We start from the raw sequence: 25,422 nt of genomic DNA, 5'->3' as shown, positions 1-25,422 counted from the left end.
CTCCACCCAGAAGTCTGGGAAAACTAAACCAGTGGCTCTGAACCTGTCCAGACTACTCTGAACCTTCCCTTTCAGGAGTCTGATTTGTCTTGCGTACCCCAAGTTTCACCTCACTTAAAAACGACTTGCTTACAAAATCAGACTTAAAAATACTGAAGTGTCACAGCACACTATTACTGAAACATTGCTGACTTTCTCATTTTTTACCATGGAATGATAAAATAAATCACTCGGGATATAAATATTATATTTGCATTACAATGTATTGCATATGGAGCAATATAAACAAGTCGTTGTCCGTATGACATTTTAATTTATGCTGACTTCACTAGTGCTTTTTATGCAGCCTGTTGTAAAACTAGGCAAATATGTAGATGAGTTGATGTACCCTCCGGAAGACCTCTGTGTACCACTGGCCCCGTACCCCAGGTTGAGAACCACTGAACTAAACCCCACCCTGGGTGCCTGTAAGGCTACATCTACACTATGAGCTAGGGGTGTGATTTCCCCTGCTCGTGTACACATACGCTGCTCTATATACACCTCTACCTCAATATAACGCTGTCCTCAGGGGGCTAAAAAATCTTACCACGTTATAGGTGAAACTGCGTTATATCGAACTTGCTTTGATCCTCCGGAGTGTGCAGCCCCGCCGCCCGGAGTACTGCCTTACCGCGTTATATCCGAATTTGTGTTATATCGGGTCGTGTTATATCAGGGTAGAGGTGTACTAGTGCTAGCTCTCATCAAGCTGTGTAGACGAGCAGGGAAATCACACCCCTAGCTCACCGTGTAGACGTAGCCTAAGAGGCAACACTTCCCCACTCGCAAGCACTGAATCTGTTTGTAACAAGCTGTTACAACTGTTTTATCTAAGGAGAGGAGAAGCAACAGCATTAATTTGGGGAAACACCTCACCAGTGGCTCAAAAGTATGCAAACTATAAGTAAACCCTCTATGTTGGGCAGTAATCCTTTGCCTGTTTCCCTCCTTGCAGTGTAAAAGTCCAATATATGACTGTCCCCTCTCCCTTCACTGCACCACACTCACTGTTTGTTGACTGGGGTCAGCAAAGTCCTTAGAGTCCAGTTGTAGGTGCAGGTGGATTCTATGGGGTGGGTGGATGTGGCAGGGGAGGGGGGGGGCAGTTAATGCTTCCACTCCTGCTGCTATTCTGCCATTGCCTTTAGCGGCAATGCTGTGTGCTGAGGGTTCCATTACCTAGCCCAGTTCTTAGTGATTTCACTGGGTCGTGCGGAGCCTCACTGCTGTGCCATCCCTGTGTTCTTTCACTGAAACACTGGCCCCACACCAGGGCTTAGACTCAGCCCCCTAGACCAATTTATTGGCAATTTCAGTTCTAGTGATCACTGAGAAAAAACAGAGACTCTCAGTTGAGTCTGCTCGGCTCTGTCTTTAAATGCTGGAGGGCTTGCGCTACAGGATTAAACATGGCAGTGTAGATGTTCCCACTTGGGGTGGAGCCCAGCCTCTGAAACCCTCCCTTCTCACTTGGGTTCCAGAGCCCAGACTCCAGCCTGAACATGAACATCTATACGGCTATTGGTCAGCAAAATGAATAAACTAATCAGTTAGTTAACTTGGTCTCTGAGACATGCTGCTACATTTTTTGGTTTGTAGAAATACGCTAATACTGTTTAAATGGAATCTGCAACCCTCCTCCTTGACACACTTGGCTGTGGCATTATTACCCCATGCTTAGTGAGTGAAGTTCAAGTTAGGGCGACCCTCTCAATCAGGCCACATATTGCACAGTTCTGCTGTCCTTTAGTCATTCAATAAAGATAACAAAATTTCATTAGCCCTGCATCCAATACTTAAGTAAATTTTAACCAAAAACAACCAAAATTGATCAGTTTGGCAAAGAAGGTGTATGTAGTGATCACTTAGATAAAGTGGGTGTGTCTATGCAAATACAGTCTGCTCTTGAGGTCATTTGGAGGAGAGAGCTCATTCAGACCACTGGCCGAGAATTAAAATGTGTGCGCTGGATAATTCCACATAAGCAGGAGGTAGGGGAAACAATTCAGTTGTCTGCAGCTGCCCTTTTCTTGTCCCATAGCTGCCTGAAATTCAGACTGGCAGCCCGGGTTGCCAGCCCATTCTCTGAACAGCGACAGCACCAATGCGACAGCTGTTGCATTGTTAACAGCGATTGAACCCTAGTGTGAAATAATAACTGAGGAAGGTCCAAGACAAAAGTGTCCATCCCTGGGGCTGTGTGGATTCAAGGTTAAAACAGGTGATGATCTCATGAGATCTCAACCCAACATGGCAAAAGTCTCACCCGATAAGACTTTGGAAGCATCCAAAGGAGAAAATAGGCCCCATCCTTTCATGAATCTGGCCCAGAAGCTGAACTTTATGAAATTTCCACGTGTTCATAAGTGCCTTGAAGACAGGCTCTGTACATCAGCTGGACCAGACAGCCTGATCCCCCTGCTGGCTCTACGCTCCAGTGAGATGGGACTGTCCAATCTGCATCCCCCCACTGGCTGGCTCCATATTCTAGTGAGAAGGAATATTCGTGCTCCAATGGGAAGGCATGGGACAGCTCAAAGACCCCACCCACTCCTGGGCCAGCTCCACTTTCCAAGGTGACGCCCCCCCTCAAGACTCTCCCTCCGCCCCCAGCCAACACTACATTCCGTCAGGACAGAGCAAACACACAGCTGTATTTTACAGGCGCTAAACAATAAAGTTAAGGGCTATCTTTGAAGGTAATCATTGTGCTTAGAGGAAGGGTAGTCCCATATCATATTTCAGGATGTGCACGTATCACCTCTGAGTACTGGGAGGGAATTCCCTTCATCCCTCCATCCCCTTGATGCTCCCTCACTGTGCATTACTGAGCAACTAAAAAGGTACGCTATAGGTTATTTCCACCTTCCTTTCAAGCATCAGTTGTTGATACTGCCAGAAGCAGGAAATCAGATTTCATAGCCCGATTGTCTGATCCGGCATGGCAAACCCTACGTCCTTCCCCTTTTTGCCCACATAAATCGTACCCGTAGCATGTACAGAGACTGCCAAACTGGGTATTTGTGTCTGTGACTGCCTGCTGCACACCCACCGCAATTAGCTAGGTAGGGGTGCAAATACTCAGGCTTACCCTGACAACTGCATGCATCAAAGTGCAGGCACTAACTTTTGGGCACAGCGTGCGTCAGAGGAAGGGAAGTTGCCCTTCTGAAAATGTACCCCACAATGTCAAAGCAAGGTCTCTGGCCTACTTCCCAAAGCAACCTGTGTTTATCGAATTGCCAATATTGATTAAATGTACATGGATCCCTGCTGTTTCATTACACTTTGGTTGAGCTTGTTTGGCAATGTACAGCCACAAATCCAGAGGATAATGAATTACTCTGGGCAGGTAATTCAATTTGCTGACTCAAGTTAAAGGGCCTGTTTTTGATCCACTGGCATTAGTGGAGTTGCTGCTGATTCACAGCAGTGTGAGATCCAAATGAGGCACTACAGCTTTTCCTTACACCTCTCATTGGTTGTTGAGAGAGAAAATAATGGTGTCCAATGGGATTGCAATAATAAATGCACGATTACATTTCTCACCCGCCCACATCAGGAGACCTAGACAGTCAACCCCGCCGGAGGGAACAATAAGGAAAAATGAGTTTGTTTGCACTCTGCCTCATTACCAAAGCTCCAATTATTTCAGCATCTCTAGAACATGCTGACCCAGGACAGGCACAGTAGGAGGTGCTCTGGGTCAGAACTGCAGAGTGTGTGCAAAGTTACTCAGCACCTGCCTTTAGTACGTCTGGTTATAATCAGTGCCTTTGGGGGCTCGCGTACCATATTGAAGAGCATGGTTTAAAGCTCAGACAGAACAAGAATACAATAGAATGCCAATAGGCCCCGCTGACTTTCACCATCACCGGCAGATACCTGAATGTATGTACTGCGGTGCTTTAACACACAAATCTTCGGCATTCCGGGCTATCACTACAATTCACCTGTCGCTGTTTGTCTACATAACCAGGCAACAAGTATTTCAAGCAAACATATCCTGGTCGCAGTCCTGCCTGGTTTGCCCACATCCGCTGAGCTCTTCATTTTACCGTATCAAGAGGCCACGGGAGAAAACAAAAGACCAGCAGAAGACCTAGAACAGGTATTGTTTCCGTTCGTTGCAGAAATGTGCGTGTGGGCAGTGGGAAGGGCAGCAGGGAAAAGATTTCCAACGCAGGCCTGAAAAAATAAGTAAGGTGCAGTTACATTCGCTCCATTGGGATCAAAACCATCGTCTTGGTCCAGGCTAAGTCCTTGCTGCTTTGCCCTAAAGGGGAGATGAAGCTGCAGCTTGGGACTCCCATGCAGCAGGGAATCCCCCAGTGATGTAAAGTTGGCATAAATCCACATCGCCTCCTAGATGGCATTCCAAGTGGGTGGGGATGGGCGCAGGCATGGCCAGGATCCCTAGAGAACAGTTCCTGCTGACATGAGTTAGAACGGCCCTGGGAGGAGCACAGCTGGTGAGGCATGGAGTGAACCTAGCCAGGCAGTGGGAAACAGAAGCAGCTGGTGGAACTTGATAGTTCATAGATGCATCGATTTTTAAGGTTGGAAGGGACCATCAGATCATGTACTGCGTAACACAGGCCAGAGAATTTGAGCGTGTGGAATGTTCCGTCTCTGTGGGTCTAGAATAAGTTAAAACCAATCCGAGGCATAACTTCCTGTGGATTTTAATTTAAAATGTGAAATGTGGCTGGTCTGCGAGGTGTCATCGCTGTGTCTGTTTGCGCAGGAGCGGGTGCCAAGTCTGGCCTGAGCAGGACTTGAAGGTGCCTCATCCCCTGCCTTAGGGCCAAGTCCCCAGCATTGTTGAGCTCCTGGATGGCAAACGGGGCCTAGCATCCCTCAGGATTTGCTGGCTACTCCATGGAATGAATAAACTAATTCTTCTCCTGGCAGCTAAATCAACCTTATTTCTTCCCTCCCTTTCTGTTAATTTGAGGTCTTTACCGAGTGTGGCCTGGAACTTATTCCCACCAGTGTCGGTCTCTTGCAATGCTTTGAAAAACCTCTGTTAACCACACCCTGTTACCCAGGCTCAAAACTATCTGGTCACCTACATTGTCATGCTTACCCTTGCTCAGCCGCCATCTTCCTTAACAAACTACTCATCTCTGTAATTTTCTCCCTGTGCAAGTAATAAACACCCGGGAAGGAGATTTACTACCCTGCAATCCCCACCCTCCCCTTTTCCACGCTAAATTGGAAAGGAAGGCAGTGCATAGACTATCTAATTTACCGCTGACCCAGCTCCCCTCTGTCACTCTGCTGCTTATTGTATTCTGCAAATTATTGTATATATCTATATTTTCCCCTGGTAATCCCAAAATCTCCACGGTCATAAAGAAAGGAAACATTGGCATGCTGTCATAAGCCTTTTCAGGGGAGAGGAGAGCTACCTCTTTCAGTGGGACTCCAGCAGCATCTCTGCTAGTCATCCTGTGGGGGTCAAATTGTAACCTTTCCTGTTATAGAAATTATTGCCAATTCATAGCCAACTGTTTCCTATGGAGCTGCATCTTCGCTGCTTCCCACCTGGCTGATAAAACATGTATTTTGTTTTGCGGGGGCGGGGGGGGGGGGGGAGCTACAACTCCCCTTCCCTAGTTGGTCATACAATTGATATTGTTTGCAGTGGGAACTGTTTGACGCAGGCTCAGTATGTCTCACTCAGCATTCAGAGCTCCTGAGACTTGCTCTAATACTGTACAGAATCACAGGTCCTCCGCTGCCCCGGGTTGTTATGAGGGCCTGCACTAGGTCAACCTGCAGCTAACCCCCTGCGGTAGCATTTGGATTGTCCCTGAGTTCATTTCTAAACATTTTATGCTGATGTTTACTGATGATGGCCTAATTTACGCCCTTAGTACTTTATATTCTTTGTTCTCTTTCTACTACAGACCTTCTGCTTTTCATTTACAGGAGGTTTCTGAACTTAAAACTCAAATGCACAGCTACAAAATGGGGGATAACTGGCTAGGCCAGGGGTCGGCAACCTTTCAGAAGTGGTGTGCCGAGTCTTCATTTATTCACTTTAATTTAAGGTTTCGCGTGCCGGTAATACATTTTAACGTTTTTTAGAAGGTCTCTCTCTATAAGTCTATATATTTTATAACCAAACTACTGTTGTATGTAAAGTAAACAAGGTTTTCAAAATGTTTAAGAAGCTTCATTTAAAATTAAATTAAAATGCTGCTGGTCTGGGGTTCCGTCCGGTGGCTCCTACCAGCCAGGGTCCCGGCTGCAGGCCCCGCTCAGCCCGCTGCCAGTCTGGGGTCCCGGCCCTGCCCACATAGAGTGGGTACCTACCTTCTCCCTGGTTCTGACCCATTCTCTTCCTCTCTCTCTTCACTGAGCTGAGGGTGGGGGTGCACTGAGTGCAGGGCTGGGGGTTCAGGGCCAGGAGCTAGAATGAGGGAGGGGGCTCAGGGTTGGGGCAGGAGGTTTGGGTGTGGAGCACTTACCTGGGCAGCTCCCATTTGGTGTGAGGGGTGCAGGTGGGAATGTGGGGGGGGGGTGCAGGAGCTCCCATTTGGTGCTCAGGGTGGGGGGTGGAGATGTGGGGGGTGCAAGAGTCAGGGCATTGGGTGTGGGGGGGCTGGGTATGTGTGGGGAGTGCAGGAGTAAGGGCAGAGGATGTGGGCGGGCTGAGCGGAGCCAGCGGCAGCCGCAGTGTGCCATTAAAAATCGACTCGCTTGCCGACCCCTGGGCTAGACGGTAGTACTGCTGGAAAGGATCTGGGGGTTATAGTGGATTACAAATTGAATATGAGGCAACAATGTGACACAGTTGCTGAAAAGGCTATGATCATTCTGGGTTGTATTAAAGGACTGTTGTGTGTAAGACATGGGAGGTGACTGTTGTGCTCTAGTTGGCCCCGGTGAGGCCTCAGCTGGAGTACTGTGTCCAGTTCTGGGTGCCAGCCTTTAAGAAAGATGTGGAGAAATTGGAGAGAGTCCAGAGGAGAGCAACAAAAATTATGAAAGGTTTAGAAAACCTGATGTCGCCTTTTATCTTCTTTAAAGTGAATTTTGTAATGTTGGAGTACACCATCGTGGGTTCGGCTCCGGTGGCTACAGTTCCAAGCTCAGCAGAGTGAAAGTCACCTCTGCTACTTATTTCAGATTTAGACTCTCTAGAAACACATAAAGACCAAGGATAGTGACCACGCCGACATTTACAAGTACAAGGTCTAGTCTGTTTTACAAGTTTTATTCAAGTTACAATTAAAGTTATGATTACCCAAGCATATAGAAATTCTATAAAACCTATGCACAAGTTATACAGATAGTCATACTCACATCTTAATGATATTCTTAACCTCTAATGGCTGCCTTCCCAATTGATCATCAGTAGAGGGATGGTTCCTGCTGGAGTTTTCCCTCAGGAGCTCAATTTTCCTAATCTGGACACCCTCTTTTTATAATGTGATTCTGACTACATCTCATTAGCATTTATGCCCATAGTGCACCTTGGGGTTAGGGCATGTGTTTGAAAAATGTGACTACTGGGTATCTTGTAAGCAGAAAATTATTCTTATTGCAAAAAATTAGCAGTATCCCCCATTGGTACATCTTTTCCCGTAATCTTGTGGCATAGGGTCATTCTTTGGTCACTTACTTAGGCTTAAAAAATGCTTGACATATGTTCTAGTATGGCTAAGCTAAAATCTTATAGGTCTCAGCCTGTAGGCCTTGCATGTCATCCTTATTTAGATACCTAATACATAATTATCCCTCGTAACTACTGATCAATCTTATACTTCTATAATCCTACAATTTAACTCTATTTCGCATACAGAGATTATATATGACATAATATGTTAGTTAATCATAGCCTCACACAATAAAGAAAAAATAAACTAAAATCATCGGCTACACTGACCTCTGTGGAGAGACTAATAAAACTGGGCATGTTTAGTCTTGAGAAAAGAAGACCGAGGAGGGACCTGATAACAGTCTTCAAATAGGTTAGGGGCTGTTATAAAGAGGACAGGGATCTGCAGCAAGGGAGATTTAGGTTCAATATTTGGAAAAAAGTTTCTGACGAGAAGGATTAGTTAAGCACTGGAATAGGCTTTCAAGGGAAGCCGTGGAATTCTCATCATTAGACAACATTTGTCAGGGATGGTACTTGGTCCTGCGTCAAGGCAGGGCACTGGACTGGATGACCAGGTCCCTTCCAGTCCTACCTATCTACGATTCTGTGAATCTTGTAAAGCCTGGTGTGTGTGTGTGTGTGTGTGTGTGTGTGTGTGTGTGTGTGTGTGTGTGTGTGAGAGAGAGAGAGAGAGAGACAGCACCTTCTATTTATTTCTTCAAAGGAGCTCTCTGAACTCTGAAGTAATGTAGGATCAAATTTAAATGTTGTGATTTAAACACAAGGATTTACAAAAATGAACGGAAACAGAAAAGTTTTCATGAATAATTTAATAAAAAGAGTTTCTAAAGGGAGGATTTCAACGTATTCATTTATTGACAGTTGTTATGTTAGCACCCAGAGGCTCCAGTCAAGATCAGGGTCCCATTGTGTTAGGTGCTGTACAGACACAGAGTGAGAGATAGTCCCTGCCCCGAAGAGCTTGCAGTCTAAAGAGACAGTCCAGAAAGGGGTGGGGTTCAAGACACAAATGTTCCTCTTCAGGAACAGCATTTCCCTCAGTTCAAAGGAACTGGAAAATGATGCTCATTCTAAACAAAGTGAAACTGACCAGGCCAATTGCAGTGTCTAAGCTTAATGAAATGCAACAAGCAAACAGCATACATTCACACCTGCCAAGCCTCACACCTGTAATCCTCCCCTTGCAGCATCCAGCAGGTTGTAGCAACTGCACCACCTGGCTGCTGGTGACCACTGAGCCCAGGAACTCAGAGCAGAAAACTCTCTCCTGTTCTTTCAATGTCCAGCTGCTGGTGCCCAGGTAGTGTGCAGGAGGAGAAAGCAGCCTGATTTGAACATGGGAAGGACAGGGGCAGGCTGAGATAACATTGCTGCTGGGGAGGAAGGGAAAGGGCATTAGGAGGAGAGAGGTCTTGTGGACCATATGATTCTTGACAGAGACAATATGTCTCTTCTCCGGCTTCCCCTTAGAATGGTGCATTTGTCACTTATGTTCTTGTTGGAACCCCACAGACAGACATTGGATTTTTTCTGTACCTACAGTACCATGGTTGTCATAGGTTTTTGCAGATTATATTTATCGACATGAACTGCATTCATTGTATTCCCCGAGGAGGAGAATTTCTCTTTAAATTGCTCATTGCTCATGACAGCTGAAAAAAGGGCCCTGTATGGGGCTAGGGTCTGTTTCTCAATATGTAGTTCTCTAGATTAAAATCTTAATACTCAATGAATGATGCTTTCAAGGATCTCAAGTTATTTAGGCCATTTCTGCTAGCTCTAATCAGTACAGGATTGTGTCCTTCAGCATTGTAACTCTGAGAATTGACACTTTTTCATCCCGCAGGATCCCCAAAGCACTTTACATGTGGTCACTTCATTCACCACTGAAATGCAGCTGCTTCTCCGTGGCAACTGACACTCGGCTTACTTCTACAATTGTGTTGGGTGACAGCTTACCCAGTATGAACTGCAGGAATAATTTACACTCCCGGAGCATTGCTACTTGATTTACAATTTGTCAGGCCACCACTAGTAAGGCTCTACTGCTCCTGCAAATCACAACAAAAGGAAAAAAAATGCCCTGGGACTCTTAGCATGCCGTGCTTGTCATTATGTCACATACCATGGACATATGTCATAGAGGTGGCGGGTGTAAAATTCAGGCCGACCTGCTTCAAAAGCACTTGAGCTGAGGGAGAATCGCTAGTTAACTATTTCAGATGGGTGTAGTAATTTAGGAGCACAAGTCCCATTAAAAGTAAGACACACTGGTGAGCAGTTCTGATTCGGTTTAGTAGAGGGTAGTGACACACACAGCATACTGGCCTATTACAGTAGATGGTCTCCGAATGGGTAAGGTTTTTTGCAGTTTTGGTTATCTCCACATTGTGTTATCATGGGACTTGGAGTCAAACACAGGAATGATTACTGGTACTTAGTCAAGTGAATTGTGGGCAGAAGTTTTAGGGGCACTGGGCAGCGCTGGAGAGATGTTTGCATACCTAGCAAGGGTTTTAGTGTTTGCCAAAACCTCTCCTGTTTCTCCAGTTGCATTTGGTCTGCAGAGCTCGTCAAATTATGGTACAAAATCAGAATCTAAAATGAGCCCGTGTAGCGAGCTGGTTACAGATATTCAAGGACATGAGCACCAGTCACCACCAATGTTCCCCCTAATTTTTTACATCCATGTGCGGAATGAATTTTGTTATGGAGGTGACGTGTCGCGGGGGTGAGGCCGAGGGGTTGGGAGTGTGGGAGGGGCCTCAGGGCTGGGGCAGAGGGGTGGGGGGGGTGAGGGCACTGGCTGACGATGTGGGCTCTAGGGTGGGGCTGGGGATGAGGGGTTTGGGGTGCAGTCTGCCCCAGGGCTGCAGCAGGGAGAGAGGACTCCCCCCAGCCCTCTCTCGCTGCAGCAGCCCAGGGCTGGGGGAGAGGCGCCTCTCACTGGCCGCAGCAGCTCTGGGGTGGGGGAGAGGCGTGTCTCGCAGCCACGGCATCTCTGGAGCTGGGGCTGGGGGAGAGGTGCTTCTCGCTGGCCCCAGCCACGTCGGGGCTGGGGGAATGGCGCCTCTCCACGGCTGCAGCAGTGCTGGGATTGGGGCGCTTCTCGCCAGCCGCAGCAGCTCTGGGGCGGGGAGGGGAGGTGCCTCTCCCCCCTGCACACCTGTGCTGCCCTTGATAGCCTGCTGCACAAATGAGCAGCTTAAAGGGAACTTAGGTCAACACCGCAGGTGACATGGGATCACTGACAATGACAATGCCAGCCTACAATCAGCAGCCAAGCCGGATCAACATGTTGCAGCTATGTCTGGTCTCATACAGTTAGAGAGATGGAAGATGGGATGGATGACAGAACAGCCAATGTGCAATAATGAATTAGGAGGATGAAAGGGCATTGGCCAATGCTGCATGCTCCACTTGGGAAACAAAGGAGAGTGAAGGAGTACCGACAGCTGGCTCTTACCATGTGTGTGTTTCCTGTGCTCCTTCCTGCTAATCCATTTCCAGTTCTACCTCATCTCCATGGCAGAGGGCCCTTTTCCATCTGTGACTATTCTTTATCTGCCTCCTAATTTTCCATCTCCTCCTAATAGATTTCTCAGCAAAATATCAGGTGTTATTTGCAATATTCACCTTCTTACAGATCAATCATATTCCAAATGTGCTCATCCTGACAGTGTCCAGGCAGCAAGGGCTTGATTTTCAGAAGCGCTGAGCATTGGCAAATCAAACAGAAAGCACCTCTGAAAATCAGCCCCCCCCCACACAGAATTAAAGATCCACATTAACTGCAGTCTACACGGATGCCTGTCAGGGACTTGCTTGCACACACATCTGTGCTGGCAGCCCTGAGGACACTCAGAGATGTTTGCACTCACTTTTTGAAATATATGGCCATGCAGTGCCCCAGAAGTGCCTGTAAAAGGACTTTATCCCTCTATGCTCCTTGAGCAGCTGCTGTTGCAGAGAGGTGGAGGTTTTTTTCACTCTTCTCTTCAGGGTCACTTGTCTGTGCAAAATGATGACAAGTTGTTTTTCAGCCTGGGTGAAAGGTGATTTGTGTGCCCTAGAGATGAATCTCAAATTTACCCTATGGCCCTAATGCCCAGACGTCTTTCAAGATCACCTATTGCCCCTGTGAACACCAGCCTCTCTCTTTATCCCAGGCTCAACTTTTGCCCCTGTGTCAAGAACATCCTATGATTCTCAAGTTCGCCTCTTGTCCTAGTGTATTTTTCCATCTGAGGTTCAGCTGTTGTATTAGTGTTCAGGACCTCTCAAGTTCACCTAGGACCACTGATGGCCTGCGTTGTCCCAGTGCAACAGTACAGTATCCCTCGGGACCATCTCTGTTGTGTCAAGGCAGCAATTGATATTAATAATACCTTGCACTTACATCACATCGTTCATTAAGGAATCTCAAAGCAATTTACAAAGCCTCATAACACCCCACATAATTTAGCCCCGTCTGATTATGCTCATGTCAGTGATGGGGAAAGTGAGGTCCAGAAACACAACGTGACCCAGCCCAAGTTGCAGAGAGTCTGTAGCAGAGCTGAAAGCAGATCCCTGTTGTCTTAACTCCCACACCACTCTACTAAGCACTAAACCAAATCCCTTCCCACCCACGTTTATATTTAATTCTTTCTTTAGTTGTTTACTGATTCATCCAGTGAATTGAAAAAGTCGGAACATGTCACATGCTATGTACTAGTTGCAAATCCTGCACAAAATCTATGTAAATGTTCAGATCCTCAGCTCATGAACCCTAAGCTCCACTGACATTAAAGGGGCAGTGCCGGTCTACACCAGTTGAGGATGTAACTCCAAATTCTTGATACCCAGTGTTTAGATCTATGTGTAGAAACACGCCCTTTTAGAGTCTTGTAGTGCAGTTTACTGCTGCACAGAGTTCTCACCCAGTCCTCTCTCTAGGAAACTCCAAGAGAAGCCAAATTAATTTTGTTTTTTTCTGTGGGTAAATTGGAATCTCTTTTTTCACCACCTGTCTTTTTATTATTATTCATTTTATGTTCTTTGATGAAAGACTGATTTCTTTTACGGAATTATCTTTGCACATCGTGCAATAAAGTCAATGAGGCGCAGTTAAGAACCCAAATGCATTCTGAACGCTAATTATTTTCGGAGGGGAGACTCCTGAAGATTTATTAGGAGTTCGTTATTCTGAGAAGCTTCACCTTCAGTTTAGTTAGTTCTGTATCCTAAAGGCAAAGGATGTAGACGGACATTTTTTTAGGCCTATCATTTCCCCTAATAAGAATATGTTTGTTAAACTGGCCAGAAAAGGGTAGGCCTCTCTGAACTAGACTCAGTTGCTTTGAAGTTGCCTCACCTACCTTTCCAGCAAAACACATCCCTAGCATTGTTCCACCGGACACAGGACCCCCAATGTGATTTCATGCTGCCTCAGTGAGTACAGTGAACTTGTCATGCACTGAAACCAAAAACGGAGCCGTGCCTGCTTCAAAAAAGAGGGATGTCCTTGGGACAGACGCCAGGTCTCTGTGTTCCCTTTCCCCCTCAGTGTTTGGAAGGTGGACAACAAAGATGTGCCGTAAGATCACGCTGCCCTAGGCAATGCTCTAGCAGTCTCCAGCTCCGATCTGCACTGCAGGATGGGCAAGAGCAAAACCAAGGGCAGGCAGCAATGGTTGAGGAATCAAAGCCTACACCTGTAGGATCCACAAATCAAAAGTCTAGCTAAGAAAGCCTCTGTTCGGGTGACCTCTGGTTCATTTGTCCCCAGCTGCCCATGGAAGCAGTTATCATCACTGTGGTTGTAAGTCCGGGAAAAGAGGCCGTGCTTGGCGGCTCACATCCCTTGTGTGCCGTGAGGCTTTCACAACAGCCCTGGACTCATCACGCTTTGCCTGTTCTGCAGGAAGAGGGCTGCTTTTATACAGGAATTCAGTGTTATCCAGGGTGCACAGCAGGACAAGTGGGATTTTAATGCTTCTGGACTGTACTTGTGCCAAACAAACACTCTGGGGCATTCTCATACCTGAGCTGATCCGTACCAGGTTCTGATCCTCCTCCATCCTCTGCCCATATCACTGACTAAACCATTCCCTGCCAGCAAGTCAGCAGCCACATTCTCCGTCTTGGGGCATCATTGCTCAGCCATAGTAGTTGCACATTACGTGTGTCTATAGCTGGACTGAGACTTGCACGATTCCCCCCTCCACAACTTCCCTTCCCACTCTGCACCAGAAATAACATAACAGGCCTGTTATGCTATTTGCTGCCGCTTGCATGAAAACTACACCATGGTCAATCTCTGCCTAGGGCCTGGGCTAAAATTGCAAAGGACAAAGAACAACCTTACAAGGATATGAAGATGGCTACTAGGTCACACCTGGGGCTAGTTGGAGATTGGCTGGTGGTATGTCTGTTACAGAGTGGGAGGGATAGCTCAGTGGTTTGAGCATTGGCCTCCTAAGTCTAGGGTTATGAGTTCAATCCTTGAGGGGGCGATTTGGGGCAAAAATCTGTCAGGGCCCATGCTTGGTCCTGCTGTGAAGGTAGGGGACTGGACTCAATGACCTTTCAAGGTCCCTTCCAGCTCTATGAGATAGCCATTAATGCCCATGGTTTTAGATCATTTCTATCAATATCTGTCCCTCCTTTTTGGGGGATGTGGTGTCCTTTGTAGCTGCCAGCCTCTGAGTGCTTGCTTACTTGAGTGCTTAAAGACCGGTGTAGCTTGTGCTCCATTCGCATACCAGGGTGCATCCCCTCTCTAACCATGCTGTTCGGAGCTAAGCAATTCAATCACATCCACAACATCTGCAGCTGAATCTTGACGAGCTAATGTTATTTATTCTTCCTCTTGAGAGAAATATATTTACGACACATTCTTGTACCACTAACCAGATTTAAAAAGCATAAATGAGATAGATTTTTAAAAATAAAAGGCCCATCGTCAGCTGTTGCCAAATATATATTGGAACAAGGGCACCGATTCAAGTGAGCAGTGGCCAAAATGAAATGCAGGATCCAGCAGTATTGACAAAAATCATTAAGAATGTTAAAAAACCCAAAACAGATCAATCTCCGACCATGATGAGTGAAAGTCAAAGAACACCTAACCGCATCTCCGTAGCTTTACTAAAATAGCCTAACTTGAGAAAAATCAGGAACACAACAAAGATGGTCTAAAAATGATGGTCATGTATGTTTCCCTGACAATTTTTTGTTAATCTTTGAAAAGGAATAAAGATTTATTTAAACCAAATTAGATTAAGTAGTGGGCACAAGTGTATAGCCCTTCCTGAATTTCACTTGGCTGTAAAAACCCAACACTGTCCTGTTGGGTTATTTTCAAGTTTTCCAACCACCTCTCCTCCACAACACCCCATCCCCCACTAATCTTGTGCATGTTAATAAAGTGGAAAATTGTTCACTACCCTGAGAACTGATGGGATGGATGAAATATCTGGAGAAACTGAGGCTGTAAGTATCCAAACAGAATATGCTGCAAAAGTCTATACATCATTTACATCAGGGGTCGGCAACCTTTCAGAAGTGTTGTGCCGAGTCTTCATTTATTCACTCTAATTTACGGTTTCGCGTGCCAGTCATACATTTTAACGTTTTTAGAAGGTCTCTTTCTATAAGTCTCTAATATATAACTAAACTATTGTTGTATGTAAAGTAAATAAGGTTTTTAAAATGTTTAAGAAGCTTCATTTAAAATTAAATTAAAATGCAGAGCCCCCTGGACCGGTGGCCAGGACCCGGGCAGTGTGAGTGCCACTGAAAATCAGCTTGCATGCCACCTTTGGCATGCATGCCATAGGTTGCCTACCCCTGATTTACATGTACGATACTTTCATCCTCTCTGCCCTGTCTGTTTAGACAGTAAACTCTTTGTGGCAGGGTCTAATCACTTATTATGGGTATGTAAAGTGCCTAACACGATGTGGCCCTGATCTCAGTTGAGAGCCTTTAGGAACTACTGGAATACAAACAGTAATAATATATTCTAGAAAAACAGTTACTGTGTACATCATCAAGAGCGTCATGAAAAGGAAAACCTGCCTTGCTGTGGTTCAGGAAAGCAATCTTCAAATAGAGTTCACACCAAAGCCTGATTCCCCTGCTCTACAGGCATTGATCCTGGATGGGTAGCATCTGCTCTCTGCGAGGAACCCTTATCTGCTGGATCTCCAGGTTGATTCATAAATGCTGAAGTTAAAAGGGACTATCATGAAGCTCTAGTTTGACCTACTGCATAGCATAGACCATTACATTTGACCCACTGATTTTTATCTTTTCCTTTTTTTTAGCTTTGCATGTGCGGATACTGCAGGGCACTCATTTGCTATCCTGGGGTTGGTACTGCAAACACTTAAGTACATGAGTACTATTACTCACGTGAGCAGTCTCTTTGATGTCAATGGGACTTCCTCTATGAGTAAGGTTACTCATGTAACTAGTTGGTTTCAGTATCTACTAGTAGCACATAAATATCTGTACTGTCCTGACTGCTGTACCCATCTGCTGTTCCTTTTTTCTTTAGAAGATACAGTAAATCTCTGTTGACTCGCACATTGAACATACTTTTTCTCTGTAAAACCGCTGCTTTGTAGAAGGCCCTGATTTCTCTATAGCCATGACCACATGCAATTTACTAACCTTTTTTCCCCCGTTTCTTCCAGATTTCAGCAATATTGATCCACAAACTGAACCAAAACTTGGTCCAGTTTGAGTTGAAGCCTGGGGTTCGAGTTCTGGTCCATGCGGCTCATTTATCAGCAGGTCAGTGTTCACCCTCTCAAAGTCTTGCCCATTGTTGAGTAGCAAAATCTATTGTAAGTTCCTTGCTAGCAGCACCGTGGGATCTACCAGCCATCGTACTTGAAATACTTTATATTTGTAGTAAGCATTCAGAACTCCGGTGAAGGGGCATACATTACAGTGCCACACAAGCCTACATTTATTCATCATACCCCAAAGTTTTATTAGTGATTAGTGACAGCTAGTGCAATATCTCCAGGGACCATGTTGTATTAAGTGTATGAATGGTTGATGCATCACTGTACGCCAGGGACTGTATGCAACTCCAGGGGGGGATGAAGGTTGCCACAGCTCTGCCAGGAACTAAGAACAGCGTGGGGGTGATTCAGGAGAATCACTCCGGTTATAAACACTTCCAGAGAGGTACCATCCACTGGGGAGACTTGCATATCTTGGCTGAAACTGGATTTCCCAAAGACCAACAAAGGCTGCGTTTAAACTGATACAGGGCCTTCTTTCTGATCCAGCACATGGACAGGACCAGCAAATGGACAATGCTGACTGGGTTGAAAAGGAAGCAGGGAAATAATTCTGGTGGCCAGATGAGATGTTGATCAGAAAAAGCCAGAGTTAGAGACAGGGCTGGCTGCAGGGTTTTTGCCGCCCCAAGCGGCGCAAAAAAAAAAAAAAAAAAGCCGCGATCGCGATCTGCAGCGGCAATTCGGCAGGAGGTCCTTCGCTCCGAGCAGGAGTGAGGGACCATCCGCCGAATTGCTGCCGAACAGCTGGATGTGCCGCCCCTCTCCAGGGTGGCCACCCCAAGCACCTGCTTGGCAAGCTGGTGCCTGGAGCCAGCCCTGGTTAGAGAAGGGTGGGAAGCCTGGAATTGATTCAGAGAATCTAGCACCAGATTCAAAACCTCAAACCTAAGAGATCCAGGGAGGTGTCATACTGGCAGGCCCCAGGAAACCTATCCTCTCCACACAGCTTTCCCAATAGACGTCCATCCAAACGTGCACTATTCTTGCAACAGTCAAGCAATTAAGGCTGCCACCTGTTTTTAATTTTGTTTTAGACCTTTAAAACCCACCTAGAGTAGGGCCGTGATCTATCAGTAGGGCGCTAGGCATATATACAGCACTGTAGCAATAGCATACTAGCAATTCTGGTGGGCTTTTGTCACTTGGGTGGATGCCCATGAGATGAGGACAGTACCACCGAAATCATTCACACTTGTGACCTGAGCCAGGTCTGAAGGCTGATCGCCACAAGTGAAAGCCCCAACTACACCAGCTAGTCCTCTGTAATACTAGTCACCCGTCTGCAGTACTTTAAATCATCTGTAACGATGCTTTGGATTGGTGGCGAACGTGTACGCCCACACAGCGGCTCCTTCGTGTTTGTATTGGAGCCTCGGTGGTATTGTCCACACTCACTCTGCCTGAATGTTCAGCTCTGCCTTGCCCACACATTGCTCCCTCATGCAGATGAATAATGACCACTGGAGGACTCAGCATTTTTGCACCCGTGGCTCTGTTGCTTAGGCCTAACCAGGAGAAGGATTAATTTATGGTGATTCTGGACAACAGGCTGCAGCCCATTCATCACATTCATTCCTACGTCTCAGCCAAAACAACCCACACCTGTGAGGCAAAGTAAAATATACCAATATTGTGTGCCCAGCAGTAAAAGGGCTGTTGGTAACCTGGCTCTAATCCCAGCATTATAACAAGAACGTTGAGCGACACTGAACTTAACTAGTCAGAGAGTCACTTTGTCATCACCCAGAGCTGCAGATCCACAAAGGAATGAGACAGGCTCAGAAGACAAAACGCATTTATAATTAAGTATTATTTAATAATGATGCTTATCCTTCATGAGAGTGATTTTCTTGAAGCCAGAACTTCAAAGCGGAATGTTTCACTTTGCCTTATTTAGATAGCAGCCGAAACAGAGATTTCTCTGTATTTTATCTGGCTGTGTGTGTGTGTGTGTGTGTTGTGTTTCAGAGTATGTGCATAAGCATGCGCTAGCGTGGTTGTGTGTGTTTGAGCAACTGCCGCACATGTGTTTGTCGTGCTTATTGTGTATGTGTCTGCTGGATGCAAATGAGCACACGACTTTCTGTAGCTGTTGTATGTAATCATTTGTGTATGTTGTGTGTCTGGTCTGACTACAGTGTGACTGCTTTATTTACGTAACAGTGTGCATGTGATTGCGTGTCTGCACGACTCTGTGTCTGTGCGTGCCCACCTATGCACATGTGCCTCTGTTTTGTGTGTGCATGTATGAGTGACTGCGTGTGTCCGTCGCTCTGATTTGGTGTAATTTGTCATTTATTCTCGGGGTAGCCATCACATCAGCGTCAGGATGCTGTGTGTTGTCTTACACACACATCATGTAAGGGGTGTTATCAAGAGTTGCCTGAGGCTTGAGGGAGAGGCACTGAGAGTATGCACCCTTATTTTCTTGTACCTATATGCTTCCATCCCATGGAAAACTCACCGGATGGGAGATGGTAGAAGGTGGAGAGAGAGAGAGAAGGGAGAGGAGAGTGCCATTAAAAGGGGGAAAGGGAGGCAGGCAGAGGTTAGGAATGGGGAAAGGTGTCCTACATCACTCCCACCACCCTTCTTAGAGCATAGGGTGTGGAAGGAATGACCACCATCACAGAGTCAGAGTGGGAAAGCCAGGATCCATCCAGATAATGAATACAACTGAGCACATAGCACCAGATCAACACATTATTTTGGCTGCAAATATTTTATTTTACTCCTATAGAATACAGCTGGCACTTCCCTCTCCAACCACTCCGGTGTCCAATACAAATCAGCGGCCTACTCGCATGGATCTGTATGTCAAGGCTGACCAGAACTCTATAGCAGGGGGTTCTCAAACTGGGGGTTGGAACCCCTCGGGGGTTGCGAGGTTATTACATGGGGGGGTCGCAAGCTGTCAACCTCCACCCCAAACCCCGCTTTGCCTCCAGCATTTATAATGGTGTTAAATATATAAAAACGTGTTTTTAATGTATAAAGGGGGTCGCACTCAGAGACTTGCTGTGTGAAAGGAGTCACCAGTAACAAAAGTTTGAGAGCCTCTGCTCTTTAGGAAGCCATAGGAATAGCTACACTTCCAACAACTGATTGCCTCTTGGAGGTGATCCTTACACCTGATGGGGATATGCCCTGGAGAGACCATGGAGCGATGGTTAGACAGATATCACTACAAAGGTACATGGCTGGGGTGGTGGACGCACAGTATCTGTTTAGAGCATTATTTCCAGTCCATGCTGTGTGGCTATTCTAAAGATCTCCTCTCTTGTAGTTCCCCTGGTGGACCTCACGCCCAGTCACAGTGGTTCGGCCATGCTGATGCTGCTATCTGTGGTGTTTGTGGGATTAGCCGTTTTTGTAATTTACAAGTTCAAAAGGTACGACCTCCCCCCTCCTTTCCTCCCCTCCCCCCCTTGTCGTCTACGGACTCAGGTCTAACAAGTACGACGTGACGTGATCCATAGCGTACACAGCAATGATGGTTTCTGTTAATGTTTTAGGAAGATTCCGGGCATTAATGTTTATGCACAGATGCAGAATGAGAAAGATCAAGAGATGGTCAGTCCAGTCAGTCAAAGGGAAAGCATGCCTAATGTCCCTCAAAGTGAACTGATGAGCCCTGAGCAACTAGTAGATGAGAAGTTGGATACCCGGCCCATAGGTAAATAACTTCCAGCAGCCAACAGCTGGTTAGATTCTGAGTTCTAATTGGCTAGACTTATTCTGAACCTTCCCACCACCCTTCCCAGAGCACTCCCCCCCTCTACTGCTGTGTTAACATCTCTCAAAGCCACCAAGCTAACTCCTCCTCCCCTCCACCTCCCTATGATGAAAAAGAAATTTAACAACCTGAAACTTTGCCCATGTAGTTTTCTGTGTAGTCCTCTCTCCTCCCGAAAAACTCTGTAATCATGTCATTGCTAACATGTGCTGTCAGACAAATGTCATCGCGTTTCTGGCACCTATGTAATTTTGGGGTAAGCACTAGATTGAACGCATAAAAGGAGGTCCCCTTTTTCCAGTACACGGGGGCAGGAGTGCGACTCGGTAAGTACAGCTTAAAAGCTCAGCCTGAAATGATGTGTTTGGTGCCACGCACATGAGCTACTCCGTATGGTCGGGCAAACCGTGAAATCACCACAGCCGGCCTCTTGGGGAGCAGAGCAAAATATGGATCTCAGTATTGGACAGCAGGGTTCGCCTTCAAGCAGACTTCTCTCAGAGGGGGAATAAACAGCAGTGATTGTTGACTGGTGATGTTGGGAATGTACAAACAGGCTTTAGTTAGAACCATAATAAACACAGGAGGACTATCCATCTCTCAGTTACTCTGGTGAAATCCCTATTAACTTCAATGCAGTAGCACCGGTGTAATGGGATATAAGAATAAGACTCAAAATCGGCACCTATAGAAAATACCCCCTTTGTTTCACAACATTAAGGGAAAGATTTATGGCCAGGCCTCAGAATGTGCTCAAATCCATTCCCATTCAGCAAAGTACTTGTGCAAGTGCTTAGCTTATGTGCTGAAGTTTCACTGAGGACAAAAGGACATAGGGCCATGTTTAAGTACTTTGCTGAACTGGGGGCCTAGATGAATGTGGGAAGAATTTAAATTGAACTCTTCCCTTAGCTGATCGGGTGAGGTTGACAGTTTCTGCTGAAGCAGGTGTCTACAGATATTCTGAGCATTGTTATATGTGGCTTGTAAAGCGACACTCCTGCAATCCTTGGCCTTAGGAGTGGACCCTCTGAGGTCCCTGAGACGCCTTGCATGACTAAGAATGACTCTTGAGACTAAGGGCTAGAGAATGGGCCCCAGTTTTAGGGGAGCATCCATTTGTAGCTGGATGTGTCGCCTTGAGCACAGACGAGTTATGTTTTAACAGAGCACGGACCTGCTTCGCGCTGCTCCAGTGGGCAAAAGGGAATTTAAAACTGATCTGAGGCACCAACTGAGGATTCCCCTAGTGAATGGGAACCTTTATTTGGAGGCGGCCTCACATAGGGGGCACCCCACAGCGATTAAGGGGAGAGGGAATGTGATTCTGGCCAGTGGAGTGACCTGGGAGCTGACTCAATTCAGGGCAGCCCCTAGGCTGCTCTGTCTTGTGCTGGGGGCCAGTTTTACCCCTCAGGATCAAGGAAGATGACAGGCAGCAACAGGCCACCTATGCGTTTCCTCTCCAGGTGTGCTGGGGAGCAGCTGGGAATGTAGCCATGCAGAGTTACTTGGTCTAGCTAGAGCAGCTTGTGTCTCTTACATGAGCCAGAATTTTGCCGTGGTACTTTCCCAGGTCCATCGTGTGCTGCTGGCTGCTGTATAACTAATGCACCACAGATGCATTTTAAATATTGCCCTGACTGAGACTTTGTGGAACCCTGTGGAGGTCAATGGGGTTGCAGAAGGGGAAGGATTAATACATTATCATAAAGAAACAACCCAATAAGCCCCTCTGGTTATGTCTATGCTCCCAACCAGGAGGTGTGCCTCCCAGCCCAGGTAGACAGACTGCTCGAGCTAACAAATAGCAGTGTGGTCACCGTGACACAGGCAGCAGCTCAAGCTCAAACCCAAGGGATGAGGTGGGCTTGGATGCGAGCAGCTAGTCTAGGGTGACCAGATGAGAGACGTGAAATATCGGGATGCGGGAGGGAGTGCCGGCGGAGCAACAACAAAACAAAAAACCCAAGAGCTACCGGAACATAGGAAAAATTGGTGGGGGCTTAGCTCCCACCGGCAGCTCCACGCCCTGCCCCGCCCCCCCCCACCAGCTCACCTTCACTCTGCCTCCACCTCCCCTGAGCTGGCTGCCACGTCCTGCTTCTCCCCCCTCCCTCCAGCGCTTGCGACACCATACAGCTGATTAGCACAAGCCTGGGAGGGAGGGGGGAGGAGGAGGAACGCGGCGTGCTTGGGGAAGAGGCGGGGCCAGGGTGGGGATTTGGGGAGGGATCCAATGGGGGAGGGAGGGGTGGAGTTGGGGCGGGGGCGGGGTGGAGTTGGGGTGGGGGGGTGCATGAGCCCCCTCCGCCTGTGCGCCGGAGGGCAAATTATCGGGACAATTCACGTCCCAACCGATGTTCGGGACAAACAAGTAAATATCGGGACAGTCCCGATAAAATTGGGACGTCTGATCACCCTAAGCTAGTCTGGGCCATTTCCAGTGGCACAATAGCCGCGCGGCTATTTTTAATGTGCTAGCTGGAGCAGAGCAAAAGCAAGGCTGTCTGCCCAGCTGGGACGCTCCCCTCCCAGCTGCAATGGAGACATACCCTAAAATCCTGCCAGCGAGAAGAACAAGCAAGCCAGATTGGAGCTCGCTGGTGACAGGAATAGATCTTGAGTTGTGTGTGAGGGGACCATAAAGCACAACGATTCATCGGGTGGGATTCACAAGGGAGACTTAGGTATAGGCAGGCACTTTGTCTGGTTTTAAACCAGACTGTCCTCTTCTTGGTTTGTTCCCCCCGGTATGGAGATAAAACCGGACTTGGTTTTAACCGGTATTGGACGGGGGATGCCATTTTGAAGAGCGCACATTGTGAAGTAGTGGAATATCTGGTATTCTGGGAAGGCAACAATGGCCACACAAGTGCCACTTTAGCTGCCACTGGCATTCACAAAACCACTACAACCAACTGCTGCCTAACACTGTGGGCTCCTAAAGTCCTTAAGCACCTCGGTTTCTGCCATTAAAAGTCTCTCAGGCAACTAATTCTCAGTGGCCAGGCATGCACAAAGGCCTGACAACTGTCCAGCAGCTCAGGGCCTAACACTCCTCAGCCCCAGCAGGATTCACAGACATGGCGTTCCCCCACCTGTCTTGCCTTTGAGGCCCAGTCTGGTAGCTGTGCTCTGAGCACGCCTAAACCTACACAAAATGGCTGGAGGAGATGGTGTTGCACCCCTTCCCCCATAACGTTTAACCTAGTGGTTAGGGCAGCCCTCACGTGAGTGACCCATGTTCAGTTCCTCCCGTCCCCCATCCCGCGGGCCAGATGTGTAGCAGGGATTTGAAAGTGGGTCTTCCACCACAATGCCCTAGCCCCAGACAGCTCCGACAGGAGAGACTGAGAGCACCTTGCCCCAGAATACCCCATAGCCGGAGGGTTAGGCGCTCTCCAGGGAGGTGGGAGACCCCTGCTCTACGTCAGGCAGAGGGGGGAAACTGAACCTGGCTCTCCTGCATCCTGTAATCAATGGGCTAGAGCTCCTATGGGGGCACCGCCTCCTTGGGTTTCCTTGAAAAAGGACTAATCGGCCATAGGCGCCTAACTCCAGGAGAGGGTTCATGGCTGAGATTGGTGCCTGCCTTCGGCCTTGAATTAGATGCGCAGGTTTAGGTCACATCCCTCTCCTCAGCATTTCCTATTGGCTAGCTTGGGAGGCTCAGTGGGTGCTGGCTTTTGTGAAGCCCGTTCTTAGGCACCTGTCTCTACAGGGAGCTTGGGTGGCGAATCTCATTTTCACCCGTACTAGTCCTGTGTGATAACCCCAGGTCTTTCTGGAAATCAGCATTTTTTTTTCAGGGCATTTTCTTTTGGGGAAACAAAGCAATAGACATAATGGGATGTTTCTCATCAGTGTGGGGTTTGTTTCGAAGCAGTTTTTTCCCCTCTGCAAGCGGAGACTAACATTCATGCCTTGTACGTTTAGGAATTCCAAAGGCTGGGGGCGTTGGGTCCCACTCACGCCTCCACAGCCCAAAGCACAGTAGCTACTTGTCGCAGCAAACCCTTCTTTTGCAAAGGCAAATCATACAATGGGTTGTCAAGTCTCTGACCCCTTTTCACAGCAGATGTCAGTACATGAGTCAGTGTTACACATTATCTCGTAGAAACACAGTTTTCCCCCATCCTCCCTTCCCTCTATCTCTTTTCTTCGACATGGGTGAATCATCTTCGTCAGAAAGAAGAACAAGACGTTCCATTCAACCTTCTAAGTGGCAAGAGAACAGTTCTGGGAAGAATGTGTCAGGCTCGACCAATTAAATCCTCACACCAAAGGGCGAGACACCTTAAAATCTTTCATTCTCCGGAAACACTTTTATTATTCAGCTAACGATTGCTTTTGTTTTGTTTTTCTTTGCCACAGGAAGTATTTCCATAGCTGCTGAGACTCAAAGCACAAAAGAAATCCCTACCTATGTAAATGTTTGAACCAAGGACACCAGTACATCTGTATATAGATATAGATATATATATATATAAAAAAGAAAAACTCACTGCATTTGGACTTTTTAATTCTTCAGACGACAAAAGGTTTTTAGCTTTAATCCTGTGCATGTGGACATTATACCCAGACTGTGGTTGGAATTGCAGTGTACAGGTGCTCTATTTTAATAGGGGGAAAGGAAATCACCTGTTGCCCCCATAGCCCTTCCCCTCCCCCACAGCTCACTTTCCTCTCAATCTCTTATTTGTAGAAAGTTCATAATGATAGTGGCCAGCAATGTGCATGGGGTCTTTTTGAAGGGTTGGGGGTGGGGAATAAGGGTATTTGGCTTTAGAGTTAACTGCTTTTTTAGCACTGCAGGCTGTGGGTGGGGTAGCTACCCCCAGCCAACTTTCACGAGCCACACAGAAATACACAGGAGTAGACACTGCACCATTTCTGGGCCGGTTTGGTTTTTGTCTTCGTTTGGACCTTCACTTTCTCCGTCCTTCGTTCTGCCGCCTGTGACTGCTCTTAGCTCCCTGTAGCGAAGCCAGGAAATCAGCCCCTCAGCTGCAAAGCCAGATGCTTTCTTAAAAAAAAACTGGTTAGCCCATTCACACTATGTGACATGATCCAGAGGCAGCCCCCATGCAGGCCGCCCAATCTCACAGCATGGCACGATGAGCCGGGATGAGCTTCTACGGCCCGTAGTCCTGCCCTGCAAATATCATGACCCCAGCTGCCTCCCACTACCCCTTCTGGAC

At 47.1% G+C, this 25,422-nt stretch overlaps 1 protein-coding gene across 1 annotated transcript in view; it reads left to right on the top strand.

The window, feature by feature from the left end:
• The window catches only part of SORCS1 (sortilin related VPS10 domain containing receptor 1), a gene marked incomplete at its 5' end in the record, with an annotated part of 424,998 nt that extends 400,338 nt beyond the window's left edge, over positions 1-24,660 (top strand). The window contains 5 exon segments of the mRNA XM_065407558.1: positions 4,022-4,153; positions 16,363-16,462; positions 19,769-19,874; positions 19,998-20,158; positions 24,596-24,660. Of these exon segments, the coding sequence (XP_065263630.1) occupies positions 4,022-4,153; positions 16,363-16,462; positions 19,769-19,874; positions 19,998-20,158; positions 24,596-24,660 (564 nt within the window).
• Positions 24,661-25,422: the final 762 nt, after the last annotated feature.

Source organism: Emys orbicularis, chromosome 7 (genome assembly GCF_028017835.1).
Source record: "Emys orbicularis isolate rEmyOrb1 chromosome 7, rEmyOrb1.hap1, whole genome shotgun sequence".
In the NCBI taxonomy this organism is placed as follows: domain Eukaryota; kingdom Metazoa; phylum Chordata; order Testudines; family Emydidae; genus Emys; species Emys orbicularis.
Note: the sequence above shows the minus strand (reverse complement) of the source record. Positions and strands in the feature narration are given on the sequence as shown.